The sequence below is a fragment of the Dermacentor albipictus genome, unplaced genomic scaffold, assembly GCF_038994185.2.
Source record: "Dermacentor albipictus isolate Rhodes 1998 colony unplaced genomic scaffold, USDA_Dalb.pri_finalv2 scaffold_17, whole genome shotgun sequence".
NCBI classification, from domain to species: domain Eukaryota; kingdom Metazoa; phylum Arthropoda; class Arachnida; order Ixodida; family Ixodidae; genus Dermacentor; species Dermacentor albipictus.
This window is the reverse complement of record NW_027225571.1, coordinates 3,341,599-3,362,803: the sequence shown is the minus strand read 5'-3', so window position 1 is coordinate 3,362,803 and position 21,205 is coordinate 3,341,599. Positions and strand designations below refer to the sequence as shown.

Sequence of the window (21,205 nt, the reverse complement as noted above, 5' to 3'; positions counted from 1 at the left end):
GCACGCGCGACTAAGCCACCTATGTGTTTATAAAAATGCGCATGCGGATGAGGACTTGGCGCTGAGATGCATCCGGCAAATTTATGTAAATAGTGCTAAATGTAGCCAGGATTGTTACGGATCAAGCAGCAGAGCACTCAAACCTTTGCTTGCACGAGTCAGCTGGTGCGATAAAGCTTTCTTCTCCATTGACTGCTGTGGCGAAGTAACATCAGAATTTTTATGTCTAGCCAGAGAAATATGGAATATCTTCAAGCCAACTAATACTTACGAAACCATAGCGCAGCACGACCGGAGCCATAACTGCTAGATTTGCGAGGCAGGCACCCACGCAAGCATGGCATCGATACACGACGCAGCCGTTAAAGAAACACACGTGCTCGCCGCGACGCACTGTGAAAAATATATAAAGCTTAAAAAGCTTATTTCGTCATTTCTTCACTTGATGGCGCTAGCTTCTTTACAAAAACTCCACTTGAAGCGGCGCGAAAACGGAAACATACGAACTATAATACGGCTGCGTATGTGTGTGTGTCGTCTGGTTGTGTGGCTGGAATATGCTGCGTTTCGTCGCCAGGGCGGCGTGCAACGCACTCTTTCCGACGCACCGCCTATCCAGCGCTAGTTCCCCATACGACACCATGTGGCGCTATGTTCTCGCGAGAGTTAAGGCGCTACATGTAAACGGCGTCGCATCGCCTTTCCCAAATGCGCTTGGAAATGCGATGCGCCACTGTCGCATTCATGTAAACGGGGCTTCTGTCCACACGTAAGAGCTGATCAAAGTGCTTTGAGGCCGGTGATAGCAATGACCCTGTCTTGCTTGCGAGTGCATCAGCGGGCTCTTCCTGCAGGGGTGAACTTTGACACCCTAGTGATCCGCTCTCATGGAGCTGGTCAGCTGGCAGGCTTTCCTCAACTGTGTTTTCATCCCTCGAGCCTAGCTCGGATTCGGTTATTGAAGTTATCTCTTTTGCTGCTTCTGCTGGAGCAGCTTATGCATTTTCCGAAAGCGATGCGATTTTACGAGCTTGGCCTCGCATCAATGCCTGTACTACGCCCTCTCCCAGTTTAAGCTCTTTGTCACACAGTAACCCAGTTTAAGCTCTTTGTCACACAGTAACCAATTCGAACGATTCGAAAAAATGTAAGGGTACTGCAGTGACAAAAATTTGGAAACTGCAGCCTTGGTCACTAGCTCCCCTAATGGTCCACTGATTTTTACTTTGGCCATGGGCGGACACACGCTGTGTTCTTCTAAAACCTGTTTGATCCATGCTACTTCTCCAGTGAAGTCATCTACCGTCACGTAAGACGGATGGACTATGTTCATCGTGGCGGCACTGCCCCTTAGCACCCTGCATGGTTTGCCATTAACTTGCAGGTCGTGAAGATATGGGCTTAAAAGCTCCATATTCTCGTCTTTTTCATCTACGTAGGAAAAAACTACGCCAGGCTTTCCGCAGTTCACAGCGATATGTCCCAGTTTGTGGCACTTATAGCAGCGGATCGGTCTGAAAGATTAGAATTTTCTTTTCTGCTCTTTTTGTACGGTTTCGCCGTAAGGTTTCTCCTTGCTCTTTTTTGCGGGCTTTTCCTCCATGTCTGCAGGCTCCGATTGTCTAGTCTGCGAACCCCTTTTGAACGGAAATGGTTTCCGTGATCCATTTCGACCGTCCCAATTACCGTCCTTGGCGTTCAGCTTTCTACGCATGGCGTACTCTTCGGCTTATTCCACCGCCCTTTCTACAGTGTTTACATTTTCTCTGTCTTGCACCCACAGCTTCACAGATGGTGGGATGCTTTTGTAAAGCTGCTCTAGACACACGCATTCAATGATCCTGTCTCTGCTCTCCTATGCTTCCGCACTTTTCAGCCACTCGACTAGGTTTGCCTTTAAGCTATATGCAAACTCCAGATACCCCTCGCTATCTTTCTTGCTTGTGCTCCTAAACCTTTGCCGAAAAGCTTCGGCTGAAAGGCAGTATTTCTTCAGGAGACTAGCGTTAACTTTCGCATAATCATATGCATCTTCTGCACTGAGTCTGGCGATTACTTCTGCAGCCTCACATGGCAACATAGACAACAACTGCTGTGGCCATGTACTCGGACCGAAGTGCATCTTCTCGCAAGTCCTTTAAGAATTGCTTAGGAACAAGCCTATGTCGGTCCTGACCTCAAACGGCTTTAATAACCTGTCCATGCGGTATGATTCTGCCTCACTTGATCGTCCCAGAGCCCCTTCGCTTCCTTGAGACAACTCCAAATGTTTGCTTTCAAGTTCAAGTTGCATTTTTCTTAACTTGCGATCTTTATCGCGTTCCTCTCTCTCTTGTTCTTCTCTCTCTCATTGTTCTCTTGATTTCAGAAGTTCCAACCCCATTTCAATTTCTTCCTCACTGGCCTGTTCGGAAATTAGCTTCAATAATTCAGATTTTAGCATTTCCTTGCGTACATCTAGGCCCAGTTCCTCACCAACAATCAACAATTCGTGTCTCAGCAGTCTCCTTAACTCCATGATTGCTGCTTTACTGCCTTGGTCCTGCTCGCTAAACCTATCTAAGAAAACACAACCTAGCTAACAATCAACAGTCCAGTTTCCCTACTTTTCTAAACAGAACAACCACAAAATGAAGCCTAGAGAGTCAAAGCAAGAACCAAGCACTCATCGCAGACACAGCACCACGCCACAAAGTCTGTCTCACAGCTGTCAGCCAGGTTTGAGGATTGGGGGGTCAATCCCATCGCTCGTAGTCAGTTGTCAAGATAGGAGTCGGGCATGAATTAGATGGTAGGTGGCCCATGCCATCGTCCAACTTATCCACACTGAGGACGTTGTTGAAGGGAAGGACTGCATCTCATAGAGAATGAGGAATATGGGTTTAATTACAGAATCTACATAAGGACGTTGCAGTTCATCTGTCCAGCATGACTGCAAGAGAAAGTACACTGAGCAGCCGCACAACAGCGGTTTATAAACACTCGGTCCTCCCTCGATCCCTAGGTGAGAGAAACGTTTGATCAGTAGACGAGCCACCTTTGAGTGGGAGGGCTTCCGCACCGGTTTTACGGACCCCACCGAGGGTAGACGCGACTTCGCCGAACTCGGGGCTTACGTCAGGAACGGTGCGTGGGAAGGGGCCTCCAAAGACGTTCCCACGGGAACTCCCTTGCTCACGGCAGACCGGGTCAGTGGTGGCGTGTTCAGCCACAAAGCCTGATTCGTCGAACTCTTCTCGGCAATCGCGCGACAAAGGGTCGAGGACGCGGCGTGTTGTTCTCCGCACACAGTAGACTTAGCGACGCCGTATGGCTAGATGATGGCGGTGGCTTTCCAGGAAAAGTCCACGCCGCTCTTGCACCTGGCTGGCAAAACTTGCACCTCAGCAGGCCGTTCTTAACAACGGACACTCGAGGTGAATTGGTGCCAATAAAGCCGTGCTGTGATGGTATTGACGTGCATGTGCGGCCTTGCCTGTGAAGAGTTAAAAGGTGCAGTGCATTTGACTGGCAGATGTGACAAAGCCAAGTGAATACACTGTCACACTCCACTCAATCTACTTTGCTGGAGTCAGGGTAGGGTCCTAGCTTCATGTGCTGGCATGAGCGTTGTGCTCACACACATTAACATTCCTGCTGCGGAGCTGCATGCATACCGGACAGTAGTGCATACCTTGGTATGAGTGCAACGGACAGGAACCATCAAGCTAAATCTACCTAATCCTTTCTTTGGCCACTGACACACACCTACAGTTCTCTGCCGGTCTCATTTTATGCACTACTGAGGTTCGACGCCTGCAACACAGATGGTGGTGCTCATCATCATGCCAGCATTCCGAGACACCTCCAGTGCAATGCTAAACCTTGCTGTCACTTTCAGTGCTTTGCCTTCAGGCGAAACTGCCAATTTTTAAAATTATTTCCCCACTATGCCAGTTTATGGTGCAAGAGTGTGTACAGTTCATATGCAGTGAAGACGGTACACCACAGATGTGTCCTTAAGTTGAATGCACGATGTGGGGTCTTGGGCTCTGGCGGTGGTTGGGTGGGGGCCATTCTGTTGTGTTGCCAGGGGCTCTGTGTCCCTCGCCTCCTTGCCTGGACGGGGTGGCAGCGGGTCATAAAACACTGTCGCTCTGCTGTCACCCCGCCCACGGAAAGGTCAACAGGCTTTCCCCATTGGCCAACATTTTGGCGGGATTCGGGCCCTGCTTGCGTGCAATCCGGGTACGCGCGCGAGACGGGGCCCGGAGAGACCAAATCGGGGCGTCTGAAGGTGCGTACGTGTTCCTCGCTGCCGGCAGCGACCCCCCTTTTGTCCGCCGCCGGCCGATGGTTACTTCGGCTCGTCGGGGTCCCGGCCTCGGCGGGCGCATGCACTCTTCCGTCGTCTTGATGTCCTGAGGCAGTGTCTTCCGATCTTGCCCCCGTCTGTTCATCTGTAGTTTCTTTCTATTTCCCTTTTCTCTGCTGTGGGGCGTGCGACGGCAGGCGCTGACCATAGGATAGGCAGCCTCTTACTGCTGGGGTTCTTTGTTCTTTGTTCTCTCTGTCGCGGTGCGCCGTTAGCGGCCACAGGCAACCATTGGGCCATGTTTTATGTCTTAATTAGCTTCAGAGTCGGACGTGATATTAAAACGTGTGTTTGTATTGAGTCCCAGCTTAATAAATGTTCATTTTAGAGGAATTCTTTTATATACTAGTGCTAGGAAGTCACGCAAACACACAGGATGAACATGCCTACAAGCAGTAATCGAGCAGCGGCTAATGCCTCAAGCAAACAAAGCAAATCTGTAGCATTGACTAGGCAAACTGCTGCTTAGAGATTTGAGTAAGTTATTGTGGGGAGAGGTATTGTTGCTTGAGCCATCCTGAGAGAACGAAGGGAGGTGGATGAAGGTGTTTGTTGGCTTAGCTAGAGCAACACTTTGTTGCTTCACTCAAGTGAACATGATAAAAAAAATATCTATGCACTCAGTTTACTTCAATATGCACATGCCTCTCCTTTCAGTTGTCTTAAGGCAGTATGATGGTGGCAGGCTTTACAACTATAGTACTGCCACTTGCCTTTGTTGCCAGCACTGATAAAGGTACCAGGGCACATATAGATATTGCTTCCACAATTTGCGCATCTGTACCAAATATTACTGCGCTGCATGCAGCAGAAAACTTACAATCTCTTGTCATAAACAATGAAAAATTGCTTGCTCTTGCCTCCGCAATGTCGTCATGTACCGTTATCACAAGTAGTGATGCCCACCAACATGTAACTGCTGATATTTGGTTAAATAAATTTAAAATATGATATATGTGTGGGGATGTCGCGGCTAGCGAAGGACGAATCCCAACATAAAAACGTAACGCTTCTTTATTTGGTGAACGATGTCAGCGGACGGGCATACCAACGCCACGTTCGTAACGGTAGCGGGTGGTAGAAGGCGGCTTTTATCAGCCAGGCAGCCTGTTCTTATAGCCACCGTCGGTGACGCATACCTCGGGTGACATGGCGGTGGCGCTATGCTTTATCGACCATGCAACCCAGCGTGCAGCTGTGGTATGCTTGGCCAGATGATAAGATAGAAGGGTGCGCAGAAATATGCGCGGTGTGTGTCGCCACATCACCCCCCCGCGGAGTGGAGAGCCCTCAGGGCTTGAAAAAATCTGGGCAGCGTACGCGACGTCCGCTGCGCGTAGTGACGGAAGCAGGCTGCGATGTCGGCGGTCGTGGATGGACGTCCGTGGGTGTACTGGTATTCGCTGGTTCGGCGGAATCGGTGTAGGCCGGCTTCAGCCGGTCGATAGAGACGCGGACGGCGTTCCCTTTAATGCGCAGGGTGAAGGTTTTGTCGTCGCGACGGATGACTGGGTAGGGTCCGCTGTAAGGTGGCTGTAAAGGCCGGCGGACGGTGTCGTCGCGGAGAAAAGTGTGCGAACACGTTGCCAGATCCTTGAAGACGAAGGGCGCGGTCTTACAGTGGTGAGCTGCAGGTGACGGGCGGAGGGTAGCGATAGTGCGTCGGAGCCGGGCGATGAAATCGGTGGGATCTGACGTCGCGGTGGTATATGGCGGTGCAGCGAGAAATTCGCCTGGAAGGCGGAGAGGTTCCCCGTAGACGAGCTCTGCGGGTGTAGCCTGAATGTCGGGCTTAAAGGTGGCGCGAAGACCTAGGGTGACGGCTGGGATGGCTTCAGGCCAGGTTGAGTCCGGGTGGCACATGATGGCTGCTTTGAACTGTCGGTGGAAACGTTCGATCATCCCGTTGGCGCATGGGTGGTAGCTGGTGGTCCGCGAGCGTTCGAACCCGATGGTTAGCCCGAGCAGCCGGAAAAGGTGCGATTCGAACTGTCGTCCTTGGTCGGTGGTGACGCGGCGAGGGGGCCCGAAGCGGGCAATCCAGCCGGCGAAGAAGGCCGAGGCGACGTCTTCCGCAGTGATTCCCTCGAGGGGCCATGCCCCAGCTGGAGGCAAAGGCCCTATGATATCAAGGTGGACGTGTTGAAACCGACCAGAGGTCTGGGGGAATGCGCTGAGTGGTGAAGTGACATGCCTGGTCACTTTAGCGCGCTGGCATTGAATGCAGGAGCGCGCCCAAGTGCGGCAATCACGCTGCATGGAGGGCCAGACATAGCGGTCAGCCACGAGGCGTGCAGAGGCGCGTATGCCGGTATGGCTGAGATTATGTAGCTGGTTAAAGAGGCCACGGCGATGGGAAAGGGGCACGTAAGGCCTGCTTCGCGCTGTTGACATGTCGCAGTAGATAGTCTTTGTCGATTCAGGTATGGGGACTTGCTGCAGTTGTAGCGAGGACCTGCCCTTAAGAAGCTCCTGCAGTTCAGCGTCCGTAGTCTGAGCCTCGGCGAGGACATCAGCTGTTATCGGTGAAGGGCTAATAGCTGCCACACGTGAAAGCGCGTCGGCGACCACGTTGTCCTTCCCGCTGACATGTTGGATGTCGGTGGTAAACTGGGCGATGAACGACAGCTGGTTCTGCTGAACCGGTGGGAGTTTGTCGCGGCGCTGAGAGAAGGCGTAGGTCAGAGGTTTATGGTCGGTGTAGATAGTGCAGTGTTGTGCTTCGAGAATGTGGCGAAAGTGCTGAACTGCTTCGTATATCGCCAGAAGTTCTCGGTAGTAAGCTGGCGAACTCGACGGCGCGGGGGTCGTGGTTTCGTCGGTAGGACTGGCCGCAGAAGGGGTCGTTTTGCGAGCTGAGAGTTTCTTGGAGAAGAACGCCAAGGGATGCCAGGTGTTGTCTACGTGCTGCATAAGGGCGGCGCCTATGGCGATGCTAGAGGCGTCCGTGAAGAGCCCCAAGGGAGCGTCTGGCACAGGATGGGAGAGAAGTGTGGCGGTGCAAAGCGCAGCTTTGCATTTTTCAAAAAGTTCTGTTAAAGGCGGTGTCCACGTGATGGGTTGGTTTCCTCGTAGACCAGCCAAGGCATCATGGAGGGGAGCCTGGTACTCGGCTGCGTGTGGCAAGAAACGCCTGTAAAAGTTGAGCATGCCGAGGAAACGGCGAAGGTCTTTAGCGGTGGTTGGTTGAGGGTAATTTTGCATGTCTGAGATGCGTTCAGGTAAGGGTCGAGTTCCCTCTGATGAAACTTCATGGCCGAGGAATTTGACGACTGAAGCGCCGAGCGTGCTCTTTGGGACATTGACGAGAAGGCCGTGGTTGTCGAGGCGTTGGAAAAGGAGACGAAGGTGCCTGTGGTGTTCGTCGGCGTTGCGGGAAAAGACCAATATGTCATCAAGATAGACGAAGCAGAAGTCGAGGCCGCGGACGACTTCGTCGATGAAGCGTTGAAAGGTTTGTCCAGCGTTCCGCAGGCCAAAGCTCATGAAGGGAAACTCGAACAAGCCGAAAGGAGTAATTATTGCAGTTTTCGGGACGTCGTCCGGATTGACAGGTATCTGCGTGTAGGCCTTGACCAAGTCGAGCACGGAAAAAACGTGGCAGCCGGAAATGCGATGTGCGAAGTCCTGTATGTGGTGAACGGGGTACCTGTCTGGAATTGTGCGGGCGTTGAGGGCACGGTAGTCCCCACAGGGCCGCCAGCCTTCGGTCTTCTTAGGGACGAGGTGAAGTGGTGAGGCCCATGGGCCGTCGGAGGGGCGGGCGATTCCCTCCTGGAGCATGGCTTCGAACTCTGCTTTGGCTATGCGCATGCGGTCCGGGGCAAGGCGACGGGCGCGACAGAAAACCGGGGGCCCTGGGGTGGTCCGGATGTTGTGCAAGGTGGTATGCCGCACGTCGCGTGGCAACCCGCTGGGGCGCGTCAAACCGGGAAATTCGGCGAGGATGGCGTGGTACGGTGAAGTATGTTCGATGCTGAGTACTCTGATGCTTGGCTGGTGGGTAGTCGTTCGCTGTCCCGGCGCAGAATGTCCCGTTGTCGCGTCGATGAGACGGTCGTGGCGGCAGTCCGGAAGGAGGTTGTAGTGCGCCAAAAAGTCTGAGCCGATGATTGGCTCTGTGACGTCGGCGATGACAAAATTCCAATGAAAGTCACGGCGTAGGTTTTTAAGCTGGACGCGCAGGCGGAGCGAGCCGTAAGTTTTGATAGTGGAACGGTTTGCCGCGCTGAGCTCGAAAGACGTAGAAGGGCGGGGACCTTGAAGGTGGGCTCGCGGGTAGCAGCAAATGTCGGAACCGCTGTCGACAAGGAACCGCTGCTTTGTAATTTGGTCGGTGACGAAGATGCGACGGCCTCCAGGTTGGCAGCTCGCAGCCGTGGCTACGAGCTGCCGTCGGCGTTTCCCTGATGGTCAGGGCGTTTCCCTGAGCGGAGCAGGGTGGTCGACATTGCCGTGCTCTGTCCCCGAAGCGTCTATGGTAGTAACACCGGTCGTTGTCACCAGGCAGCTGCGACGCGGTAGGGTTCTGGCCACGGCTTTGCGAGTGGCGCGTCGGCAAGTGTTGGTCCAGGCGTCGTTGAATGGAGCTGAGCTGTCGGCTGATATCGTCGATACGCCGCGCAAGCTCTATGGTGTTCAGCGGTGCAGCGACAGCCTGGACGGTAGGCGACAACGGCGGCAAAAAGACCTCGATGGCGTGATCAGCGATGTTGGCGAGTTGGTCGAGAGGTAGCGTAAGCTGAGCCTGCAGAATTGCCTGGACGTGCGGTGGAAGTCGTTGAAGCCAAAGTGCTCGCAGGAAGGAATCCTGGACTTCCATGTTGCCCGCGAGAGCACGCATGTGGCGGAGGAGCTGCGAAGGCTTGCGCTCGGCTAATTCTGCGGACTGAAGTTGTCGCACCTTCTGGTCTTCCGAGAGCGACAGGCGGCGAATAAGTTCCGTCTTGAGGTGTTCGTAAAGGTTGGCCGTTGGTGGGTTGGCAAGGATATCCCGGACCTCGCTGGCGTAGCGGGCATCGAGGTGGGCGACGACGTAATCGTAGCGGGTCCGGTCTTGTGTGATGTGCGCAAGGGAGAACTGGGCCTCGACTTGGGCGAACCATACCTCGGGCGAGTCGGCCCAAAACGGCGGAAGCTTGACAGCGAGACGCCAGACGCCGTGCGGGGCAGCGTGCGGGATGCCATCTACCGGCGTTGTGACGTCCTCGGCGGAGCCGGCAGGATGCTGCTGCACGGAACCATTGAGCTGGTCGTGCCGTTGCTGAAGCTGTTGCTCTTGCTTCTGGATCACCTCTTGCTGCGCGTGAAGCTGCCTGTTGAGAAGTTCCAGCTGTCGTTGAAGGGCGTCTTGTTCGTCCATGGCGATGCGTTGTTGTTCGTTGTCCGGGTCACCAGATGTGGGGATGTCGCGGCTAGCGAAGGACGAATCCCAACATAAAAACGTAACGCTTCTTTATTTGGTGAACGATGTCAGCGGACGGGCATACCAACGCTACGTTCGTCACGGTAGCGGGTGGTAGAAGGCCGCTTTTATCAGCCAGGCAGCCTGTTCTTATAGCCACCGTCGGTGACGCATACCTCAGGTGACATGGCGGTGGCGCTATGCTTTATCGACCATGCAACCCAGCGTGCAGCTGTGGTATGCTTGGCCAGATGATAAGATGGAAGGGTGCGCAGAAATATGCGCGGTGTGTGTCGCCACATATGCATGCAATCTCAAAAAGACAGTAAATTATTTTATCTTTGCTCTGCCAGTCTACACACGACAGTTGCGTGTAGCTTGTGGGGATCTCTATCTCCTGTTCACACGACTTGGGCCATTTGCCTTTGCGATCGCTGGAGATACGCAGTTCCAGCCTTATTTTGGATAGCGTACATTCCCTGTGGCCGCTGGCGCTGGTGCGATGCGGAGCCTGCTGCTTGTGCGTGCGGCTCACATTACGCCATGCGCCGCGGGTAGGAACAGTGCCTGAGGAGCACGCCCCTCTCGCCCTCTCTTCGGCTTCTCTCTCCTTCAGCATCGGACTTTCACTTGACAGATTGACTTTCAGTGCTCTTGGCTGTCAGACGTGCGGACCCACTTGGTCCCGCGCCCCTCTGAGCAAGGCGGCCCCTTTCTGTTTGGCGGACCTGCTCGGAAGAGCCAGCGTGGCAAAGCAGACTTCTTGGGAGCTTTCACGTGCAGTCTGCGACTGCCACCCTAGTGCCATGTTCCTTTATTGTACACGCATTTTGTACATAACAGGGAATAAGCCCCCATTCGTTGGTACCACGGCTGGAGTCGTCTCTACGCCTTGCCGATGAGTTAGCGAACCCGCCGCGCCGCCCCTTTGTGTGCGCTGCAGAGTAGGGACAAGCTACATGTATCCTTAGACCTTAGCTAGCCGGGTCCGGGCACGTTAGCCTGAACCCCCACAAGCTGCATCTGCTGCATGTGGCCTTCTAAATGGAAGTGGTGTGCTGCGTAGCATAGTCTACCACAGCCACCAAGGGGTGCCGCAACGAGCCCTTTCGCCACCAAGACACTCAAGTTTTGGGCAGGGCTTTACCCCCTTGGCTTGTCCAGTCTGTAGCTTCCAGCACACTATAGGAGTTCAAAGGAGAGAGAAAGCTGCTCATTGGTACAATAACTATGTCTGACTCCACTTACTTGAAGGATTCAAAAATTTTTACTGGCAAGAGATTTGCGAGGTGACGTACTTTCATTATGAGATCATTCTATGATTAGTTAGAAAAGTGTTTCAGGGCCCCTTTAATTGCAAACTCACAATTCAACACATCCAGATTTGAAACCAATTTTCATTGACTAACATTATGCTCATTATATTGTGCTTATGCAGTTACGGCGGCTATAATGTATTCTGTAGTTTTGCTGTCTGCACAACTTAGGGTGTGGTGACGTTTCTTTGTGTGTGACTTGCGTGGTGTTAAGAAAGCCTGCTTTGAAAAAAGAAAATCACTTGTTTAATGCTTCAGGAGTTTTGTAAGTTAGTTGTCTCCTTAGTGGCCATTTTATATGCATCAATCTCCGCGAATCCCTGTGCATAGCCCCAATTCCATGCAACATGCACCCCACGTACCACAAGGAAAGAAGACAAGCCCGAGTGGATGCTCTACGGCGAAGACACAGGCAAGATCCGGACGCCAGATACACCGACGCAGCCAAATACCCGCAAAGAAACGCTTACGCCCTGAGCGTTGTAGATTCTCAGGGCAGAGAGCTAGCGTCTGCCACAGTCCGTGCACAAAACCCCGAGACTGCAGAAGAGACAGCGATCGCCCTAGCGACTACCACGTGCATGGACGCAGCTGTCATCTTCTCCGATTCTCAAGCAGCCGTCAGAAACTACGCTAAGGGTCGCGTGTCAACACAAGCACTGAAGCTATTGAAGCACCGCAGTACTCCGATCCCCTACACCTGCGTGACATGGGTTCCTGGGCACGAGGGGCTGGAGGGGAACGAAGCGGCACACGCCGCGGCCCGAGGCCACACCTGCCGGGCCAACCCTTCCTACTCTCGAGACGCCCGGTCTGCGCCAGCGGAGGCAGAGACCGTACACATCATGTACTCAGGGATCCTTCAACATCACAGGCTGGAACGCAGGGTGTACCCACCACCTCACCCAAAGCTCAACAAAGAAGAAAGCACTACACTCAGAAGACTGCAAAGTAATACTTATATCCACGGAATCATCATGCATAGACTGTACCCAACGCTACAAGGATACCACTGCCCAATGTGCGGCGTACCGGACACCTTAGCGCACCTGATCATCGAATGTCCATGGCATCTAGACAAAGACGCATTGCCTTCACCGAGAGACTGTTGCAATGCCAGACAAAGCGAAGACCTCATGGAAACGTGGGAGGCCAAGCTAGTCTCCGAGGACCTGGAACAACAACGACGTCTCGTTGCCAGGGCCAAGGAAGCAGCGAAGGCCAGAGGGTTCCAGGAATGAGGAGACCTCCCACCGAGAGTTGAACCAGGGCTTACCCCGGAATACTGTTTCCAAAATAAAAGTTTATTCCTCCTCCTCCTCCTCTTCTGTTACACTTGTGTACAGAAGTGGCAAGTGCATTTTGTATACGGGGCCCTTTGTTAAATAATCAGCATAAATTGAAACACGAAAAAGAATAATTAGGGTGTATTTTAGTTGCAAAAACTTCAGACTGTAACATGCAATTCCTCTGTAGTTTGTGAACATTCTGCAGTTTTTAACATGTAGTTCTAAGCTCTGTGTTGGACCCTGAAAGTACTAGTGAGCACGGGAAGGCAAAAATATCTTCTTTCTGATCCTTGCTTGTCTGCATTTCAGTTTATTTTGACAGTACTTTGGCTTTTGCATACATTCCTGCTATGTTTGTTACAAATTCTGCACTGACTTTTTTTTATATTATTTTAAAGGTATGTGAGTTTTGTAGAATATAGTACCAGAATACTTATCTGCAGGCAATGTATAGCTTTTGTAACAATGTCTGTTTGCAGTGAAATAATGAGTTTATATGTCTTTCTTGTCTTCTTTTTCTGACGCACTCAAAATGCAGATGAAGATGTCTTGGATACATGGTTCTCTTCTGGCTTATTCCCCTTCTCCATCTTCGGGTGGCCAGATGAGGTCAGAAGTTTACATCATTTACACTTCATGGCAGTTATTCGCACCTGTTTCTGTTATATTTACGTTAAAGACTGTGGTCAACCTGAGTGTGTGGTAATTGTTGTCTTTATGTAGCGATGAATGCAGGCAAATAATTTTTTTGCGCACAATGCGATTATTTTTTAAGTGGAAATTGGCCTTCCTTTGGCTTGTATTTTACTGTGCCTCACGTTTTGATAACTTTCTGAGACTGCCTTCATTGTAAAGACAGGTGGATGGGCATTGAAACAGTTCTATAACAATATAAGGACCTAGCATGCAAAAATGTTATGGAGGAAGTTATAGTAATCCCTTGCACTCCACAAGGCGTGCAAAAGCATATATGTAACAAGCTCAAGTCGCGTGCTTTGCAATAGCTAGAATAATAGAACTTCTAAGCGCTATGAGTGAATTGCCTAGGCAGTTAATTACGAGCTCAGTGCTGACAACCCATGCAGCCATTTTTTCTTTCTCCCTACAGAATTTCTCATGATAGTAGACATGACTGTTGCTAATTGCTTGTTCTTTGATGCCTCGTGCAGACTGCTGATTTGAAGGCCTTCTACCCGGGCACACTCCTGGAGACAGGCCATGACATTCTGTTCTTCTGGGTGGCGAAGATGGTCATGCTGTGCACAAAGCTCATGGGCAAGCTCCCTTTCACGGAGGTTTGTTTGCATTCAGAACTGTGACCAGTAGTTGCATTGAGAAGAGTTGAGCATATGGCTTTCACCAGTGGATAGGCAAAAGGGTTTTAGTATACAAATAGCTGTTGTAATAAAAAAAAGGAAAGAAGAAACCATCAATACAAGAATGGTAAAAATGCACACAAAATAGATGCTACAAGCACTGATTTGCAACTTGGTTCTTTTTAAATTATTTTTTACCACATACATACGTGCGTCAATATCTTGAACAAGATAATCCAAGAAATGGTCATCTTCATCTACCGATAATGCAGTGATAGGTGTATCTGCTAACTTGAAAAAAATAGGCCTCTATAATTTCACATTAGTTTATAATTTGCCCCTGCACTTACATTTTGTGCAAAGAACCTGAAGGTGTCTTCCTGACCAATAGTTTGTCTAAGTCAGCTTATCTTACTAAGAGTATGGCAGGGGCTGAAGCAAAAGCAAAGTATGGAAATAAAGGGGTCACCTGGTAAGAGGGTGTGGGCAGTGCGTAGCCGTGAATGTGGAACAAACACAGTTTTGGCACATAAGAGGCTTTGATAAGAATTACACTACACTATGCCACGGACACCATATGAGATGGGTTGTAATAGTATGTCATCTCGGGAAGATGGCTGTACTGATGATGAAAAGAAATCAATGTCTGTTTTGGTTATGCACGCACACTTCATGCCATTGCAGCAATCTAGTCGTGGCAAGGCTTGATGTGATGCTCACTTTGGTCAATCGGCCACAATAAAGAGAAATGTAAGGGGGGAAATATGGAGATGATGCGAATTGATACTTTGCATGTCCAGAAACAGCATTTGTGTTGTCTTATTTGAGAGCCATTGTAGCATCTCTGGTATCTTGAGCATTGCTTTAGAGCCTAAAACAGCGAAACAGTAGGCATTGATGGATAGTTCTTGTGTGAGAGCATTTTGTCAACAAAGTAACTTACATCACTGCAATATTTGTTCTTGCTTTAATTATTCTCATTTATTACTCTACAGGTGCTACTCCACTCTATTGTGCGCGATGCCCATGGTCGCAAGATGAGCAAGTCATTAGGTAACGTCATCGACCCCCTCGATGTCATCCAGGGTATCTCTCTGGAGGTGTGTACCCCTGCCTGCTCATTCTTCAGACAAGTCTTCTGTGATGGGAGCTCTAATAATGGCCAGTGGATATGTTTGGGGTTGTGAATCTTTCACTCTCTCTGTCTATCGCCTCTCTTATTCATCACAGAAAGCCTGGGTAGGTGATGTAGTGGCCAAGGAAGGGTTTCCGGTGTCCTCATTTGATGTACATCTTGCATAAGTATGAGACGAATCATGACAAAGAACTGACAGCTATTGCGTTGCATTGCTGCAGCAGGGTCATTAGTGGTGCTTCAAATTGCCAGCACAACTAGCCATGTTTCTTCTTGCAATGAGATCTTGGTGACCTAAAGGGGCCCTGAAACACTTTTTGAACATACAGTCCAACCTTGATGTATCAAACACGGATATATAGAATTATTGCGTATATCGAATACATTCTATGTCACCTGGAAAATCACATGAATTTATTTTTTATTTTGAACAGGGTCGAACGTAAAATAGATACATTGAACTTCACCACCCCAGACCACATGTGCACCACATGTGCTCTGTTGACAGGTGGCAAGCTTTCCCACAACACCCTCGAAGATAGCGGTGTCGCGATGGGCGTTCCTGACTCCTGCGCTCTATGGCTGCACACATTGATTGCACTGAGGGTACCATTTGAATGTAGTGGCGTACGCAATCGGCGGCTTGGCTAGTTTGACAACGTCAATGATGCATTGCATTTGCCTCACTGGCTCCTCCTCGGTGCCGCGCTCTGCGCCTGCCACGCCTCGTGAGGAACGGCGGTTTGCTTCCGCAAAGATGCACGACTGCGCGCATTCACTGGGCTCGCTCAAAGACCCCATGGCAGACGCCACTTAATACATACATTGTTATTGACAGTCTTTCAAAATGCTTTGATTGATGGATGTGGAGAGAGAGATAAATTTTATGGAATTAAACAAAATTTTAGGTCCTGTGGTTGGGGCCCCTAGTCCAGGGCTCCACTGGCATGAGCAGTTTGCTGAGCTTAGTCTACAAGAGCCAGTTGGCTATCCTGACCCTCGTCCATAAGTCGACAGAATAAAGACCTGACAGCCGCCTTATCTGCCTCTCATCATCACACAAGTACTCAACATGATGCCGTGAACCCTGAACGCACAGCTCCACCACTGACACCGACCAGCATCATGACCGCATCACTGCAAGCCTTGGACATACCCAAGTACACCGGATCAGCGGATGATGGGCCCGTGGAAGACTGGCTCCGCCTCTTTGAGCGCCACGCATCTGCTGCATCATGGTCGGAATGAAATATGGTCACCTACTTCAATGACTACGTCACTGGTGAGGACTGGTAGGTCCGCGGAGGACACGAATGCATCCCTACACGAGTGGATGACGCAACTCCAGACAGATCTCGAGGCAGCAACGTGAACAGTCACCACTGACCTAGGAACTGACAATATGGACAGTAGACTTGCCCACATGCTAGAAGCCAAGCAATCGTTACTGCAAAGATGGAAAGGGCAACGCCTGAACCGTCGGCTGCGGAAGAAGATTGCGGATCTAAACCGGAGCATCGAACAGCACTGCTCCACACTAACTAGGCAGCAATGGGACGAGATCTGCAACATGACTGACGGGCAGGTACACAGAGGCGGCTCTTGGAACCTTCTGAAACACCTCTTGAAGGGCGCGAACACCAAGACCTCGTGGAGGGACGTGATGAGCAAGCTGCTATATAAGGCGTGCAAGACCGAAACACCGGACGAGCTCATAGCAAGGCTGACGGCCAAGTACCTCCTTGTGGCGGATATGGCAGCTCCAGAGGACGCGACCTCCCCATACTTGGGTCGACCGAACGCGGAGCTTGTTGCCGATTTCACCATGGAAGAGATCATACAAGTGCTCAGAGGTCTCGACAGCCGATCCACACCGGGGCCGGATAACATAGCCAACAAGGCCCTCCACAATCTGGACGACGGCGGTGCAAAACAGCTCACTGCGATAGTTAATGTCATGTGGCGTTCAAGCAAAGTTCCCATAGAATGGCAGATGGCCAAAATGGTCTTAATACCGAAACCCAGCAAACCTCTCAGCATGGACAATCTGTGTCCAATCTCACTTGCGTCGTGCATGGGTAAGACCATCGAGAGTGCGGTGCTTAACTGTATTAAACCTTACCTGGACGACGACGAGATGTGTCCTCACAACATCATTGCCTTTCTTCAGGGGCTGGCGACGCAAGACGCTATGAAGCTGGTCAAAAGCCAGATACTAGTCAGCACAACAAGAGTCGTCAAGGCCATCCTAGGCCTAGACCTAGAAAAGGCCTTTGATAACATACGGCACTCCTTCATTCTACAACAAATCTCAACACTTGAACTTGGTCAACGTCTGCATGACTACATCCGTGACTTCCTGAGGGGAATGCAAGCCTCGCTACGAGTCGGCTCCCTGCAGTCAGAGCCAGTCGTACTGGACGACAGGGGTACCCCGCAGGGCTCAGCGATATCCCCTACCCTCTTCAACCTGGCCATGGTAGGACTGTCCAGGCAACTCACTCGAATCGAGAACCTCCAAGATACCATCTATGCAGATGATGTGACCATGTGGGTGGCAAAGGGGAGCGAAGGACAGATCGAGCACACTTTACAAAATGCGATCTGAACAACTGAGGAGTACCTCAAACCAACAGGCCTGCAGTGCTCGCCGAGCAAGTCTGAGCTGCTGCTATAAGACCCAAGAGACCAGGGCCCAAACCGAAGGAATGGGACACAGGCGCTGACCCATGTGTTCGCCTGTACACCGCTGAAGGCAACACGATTCCGGTGGTCGGTTGCATCAAGATGTTGGGCATGACAATAGAGGCGAATGGCTCAAACACCATCGCAGTTGCTAAGCTCACCACGAAGGCCGAGAACGCCACGCGCCTACTGAGACAAGTGGCCAACCGGCATCACGGGCTCAAAGAGGACAGCCTGCTTAGACTGGCACAGGCCTTCGTAATCAGTCACTTCGTGTACATCACGGCCATGCACATAGGTCCAAAGTGGAGAGAGACAAGCTTGACAGAGAGAGAGAATCAACTTTTGTACTGAGCCCTTAGTGACGGTTGGTGCGTGCTGGCACCAGATGGGGTGGAACCTTCTTCTCAGGTCCCATATGCATCCAGCAATTCCTGGCCCCTAGTTGCCAGCGCAAGCTGGGTCGGTAGGTCGGGGCTGGACAACAAGGTCTCCCATCGCTTGGGGGGGTTGGTGCTGGGGAGGGTGGAGGGTAGGGATGGTGGGGGGTTCCTGAGCTTAGTGCACTCGGCAAGGATGTGTGCTAGAGTGCCTTTTGACCGTCTGCAAAAAGGGCATGAAGTGTCATGCTCTGTTGGGAACATCTTGTGCAAGAGCACAGGATGCGTTAGTGACCCCACTTGCGTGCGTCACACGATCGTTTGCTGCATTTGGCTGAGTTGCGGATGCGGACGGGGAAGCCTACATCTGCCGCTTCTGTACATTTGCGTGATTTCTTTGTAGCTGTCACGTGGTGCGGTAGCTCTGGCTCGTCTTCGGCCCGGATTGAGAGTTCTCGGGCATAGTGATTGGCGAGTGCGTTGCCTTCCACTTGCGAGTGAGCCGGGACCCACACGAGCTCAATGGCCCGTCCCAGTGATTTGCATTTGGTGAGGATCGCTAGTGCCGCGAGAGAGATGTTCCCCTTGCGGTAGCTTGCGTAGGCGGTCTGGGAGTCTGTGACCACGGTCCTCACTCCTGGTTGTGCGAGTGCGAGGGCCATGGCCACTTCTTCTGCTTCGGCTGTATTCGTCATCGGTATCGACGCGCCTGTGACCAGTTTATCGATGGTGGTGACGACCGCCGTTGCTCTGGTTCTGTGCTTGAAATGCTCCTGCGTAAGATCGCCAAGATAGCCATGGGTCTACCCGTGCGCACGAGCACGGCGGCACTGGATGCATTAGGCATGTACAACACGCTGAGCAAGATTGCGGAGGCATAGGAACGGGCACAGATCACCAGGCACATTTGCGGGCAGCTGGATCCTACAAGAAATCGGCGTTGCGCCTCGGGAGATCGAGTGTAACAGCCACGGGCTAACACCCGACCAGAGGAAAAAGATCAGGGCAGCCCCTCTGCCCAGGAATATGAACCCAGAGGACAACATCGACAGAAGACTTGCTCGAGCCAAAGCACTCCTCTGACAGGCGGCCGCCTCCAGGAAAGCATGCTGCTTTACTGACACAGCCGAATATCCTGGCAGACGAGCCTATGTAGCAGCGGTGGTCAACAAAGATGGCACGGTCATCAACTTGGCACGGTCTGCACTGATAGTCCTGAGGTGGCCGAGCAGGCGGCCATCGGCCTTGCACTCCTAGAAGACGATAAAAGCTTGGTATACTGCCACTTCAAGAGGGCAATTCTGTCCTTCAGAACAGGGAGCATATCTCCGACCGTCGGCAGAATACTTGGTACTCAACACCTCACTCCACACTACATCATTTGGTTCCCAGCACACATGGAACCATTAAAGGGGCTGCTCCCTAGCCCCAACGAGACGGCACACGAGGCCGCATGAGACCTAACTAACCGTGCGAGCCCGGACTCCCTCTTGGCAGGATGGGAGAGCGAGCGCGACCCCCTCGTCACTTACAACAATCTCACCCAGCACTATAAGTTAGTCAAGTGAACCATGCTGCTACCACTATAAAGCACTCAATAAAGCACAAGAAGTCACGTACAGACAGCTTCAGGCGGGCACCTACCCATGCCCAACTTTCCTGCACAATATCTTTGCGGACGCGCACCCGCACAATGCATGTAGCTTTGGTAAGGATATAGCTAGCCTTGCTCACATGCTCTGGGGCTGCCCTCTGGCGCCGGAGACCAGGACCACCAATGGAAGAGTAGGACTGAGCTCTACGCAGCTCGGACCTTGAAGCACAGCTCTGGGCTGTCCATCAGGCTCACAACGCGACGGAGGGGCATGGTCTCTCTCTCCCGATGTGGGAGTGGACTGCTGCGCACTAATTGCGTGCACCGGGGGACCTCAAGAAAGTTATTCATCCATCCATCACACATATCTTTGAAAACAACGAATCGTGGGAGAAAATCAAGGAAGAGATGATCAGTCGATTTCACTTCTACATTGCTGACCCTTCCATTATCCAACAGCTCGAGAAATTTCGACTGTGTCACCACAGTCACCTGCAGCCTCCACTTACAGCATCAGTACCAGACAAAGCCTTGTATGAGTAGACCATCGATGAGTTTCCCATGTCATGATCCTCCCGAGAAGACGACACACATATGCATGTCTAGCATGATGATGACTACCGCGGAGCCTTCTTCGCCATCCACGCCCTCGACACCCCGCAGGAATTACGTCCCTGAACCATCTGATGCATACACAATGTTATGTTGTGCTCATTGCCCACCACCGGGTTTCGTGTCACATGACACTTTCACAGCTCTAAGACAATGCCGCATCTCAAGCGCAACTATTATTTATTCAGATGGAGCGAATTTGACTTGTTATCCGATGATAGGTCAGTGGGATATCACCGAGTGCTCCTTTTACACGGAAGGCAATGCAATTTCAGCAGCAACGGATGAACCACGTACATTAGTAGACCACACCACTTTGCAACACACAAGCTTTCTTCCATGTGCAACACCCGAACGAGCCTCTGCATCTGCAGAAACGTCGCACACGCAAAGCAGCATCACGCACTGCGGTCGGTGTCAACAACCATTTCAACCGCGGCATGCATAATACCGAATATGAAAGTCAGAAAGCGCTTCCATCTCGACCACCAAACTACCTCAACGGCCACAGAGATTGTTTCCATTCTGGAGGCAATTCGTTATATATCGGTGGAGCCGCATCAGACTTGGACTATATTTTGCAATTCCAAGCTGGCACTTGAGGTGATCGATTCTGCCCTTAGACGAGGACCCTACTATGTATGTCCTTGCTCAAGGGATGGTTGAATCACACGCTGTCGCCCTAAGAGCTGGCCATTGCATAAGGTTTCAGTTGATTCCGGGACACTATGGCTCACATGGAATTGAGCTCGCCGACGCGGAGGCAAAGATAGCCCACTTTAATGCCACGCCAATGTCCATCCCATTTTCAGGATCAGACACTTATGCCCTGGTGTACAGACTTCTGCGCGATAATACCGCAGTGTATTGGGCCTTGCCAGGTCATCATCATCACCGCCTTCACGAACTCGACCCAGAGATAAAAATAGGGATACTATCGAATATGCAAAGGTGTAATGCAAGCTTGCTGCACAGATTACGACTAGGTGTGGCCTTCACCCGGCACTACCTACATCTCATCGGCCGGGTGGACAGTCCGAATTGTGAGGAATGCGGTATTTCCTGAGACCAACAGAACACCTGTTGTGCATCTGCCCATGATTTGATGTATAGAGAAAAT

General features: G+C 51.5%; 1 protein-coding gene across 1 annotated transcript in view; it reads left to right on the top strand.

Moving 5' to 3' along the window:
- The window catches only part of ValRS (Valyl-tRNA synthetase), a 182,660-nt gene that overhangs the window by 99,492 nt on the left and 61,963 nt on the right, over window positions 1-21,205 (top strand). The window contains exons 16-18 of the mRNA XM_070529138.1: window positions 12,902-12,972; window positions 13,533-13,658; window positions 14,675-14,779. Of these exons, the coding sequence (XP_070385239.1) occupies window positions 12,902-12,972; window positions 13,533-13,658; window positions 14,675-14,779 (302 nt within the window). The remainder of the gene's footprint in view (window positions 1-12,901; window positions 12,973-13,532; window positions 13,659-14,674; window positions 14,780-21,205) is intronic.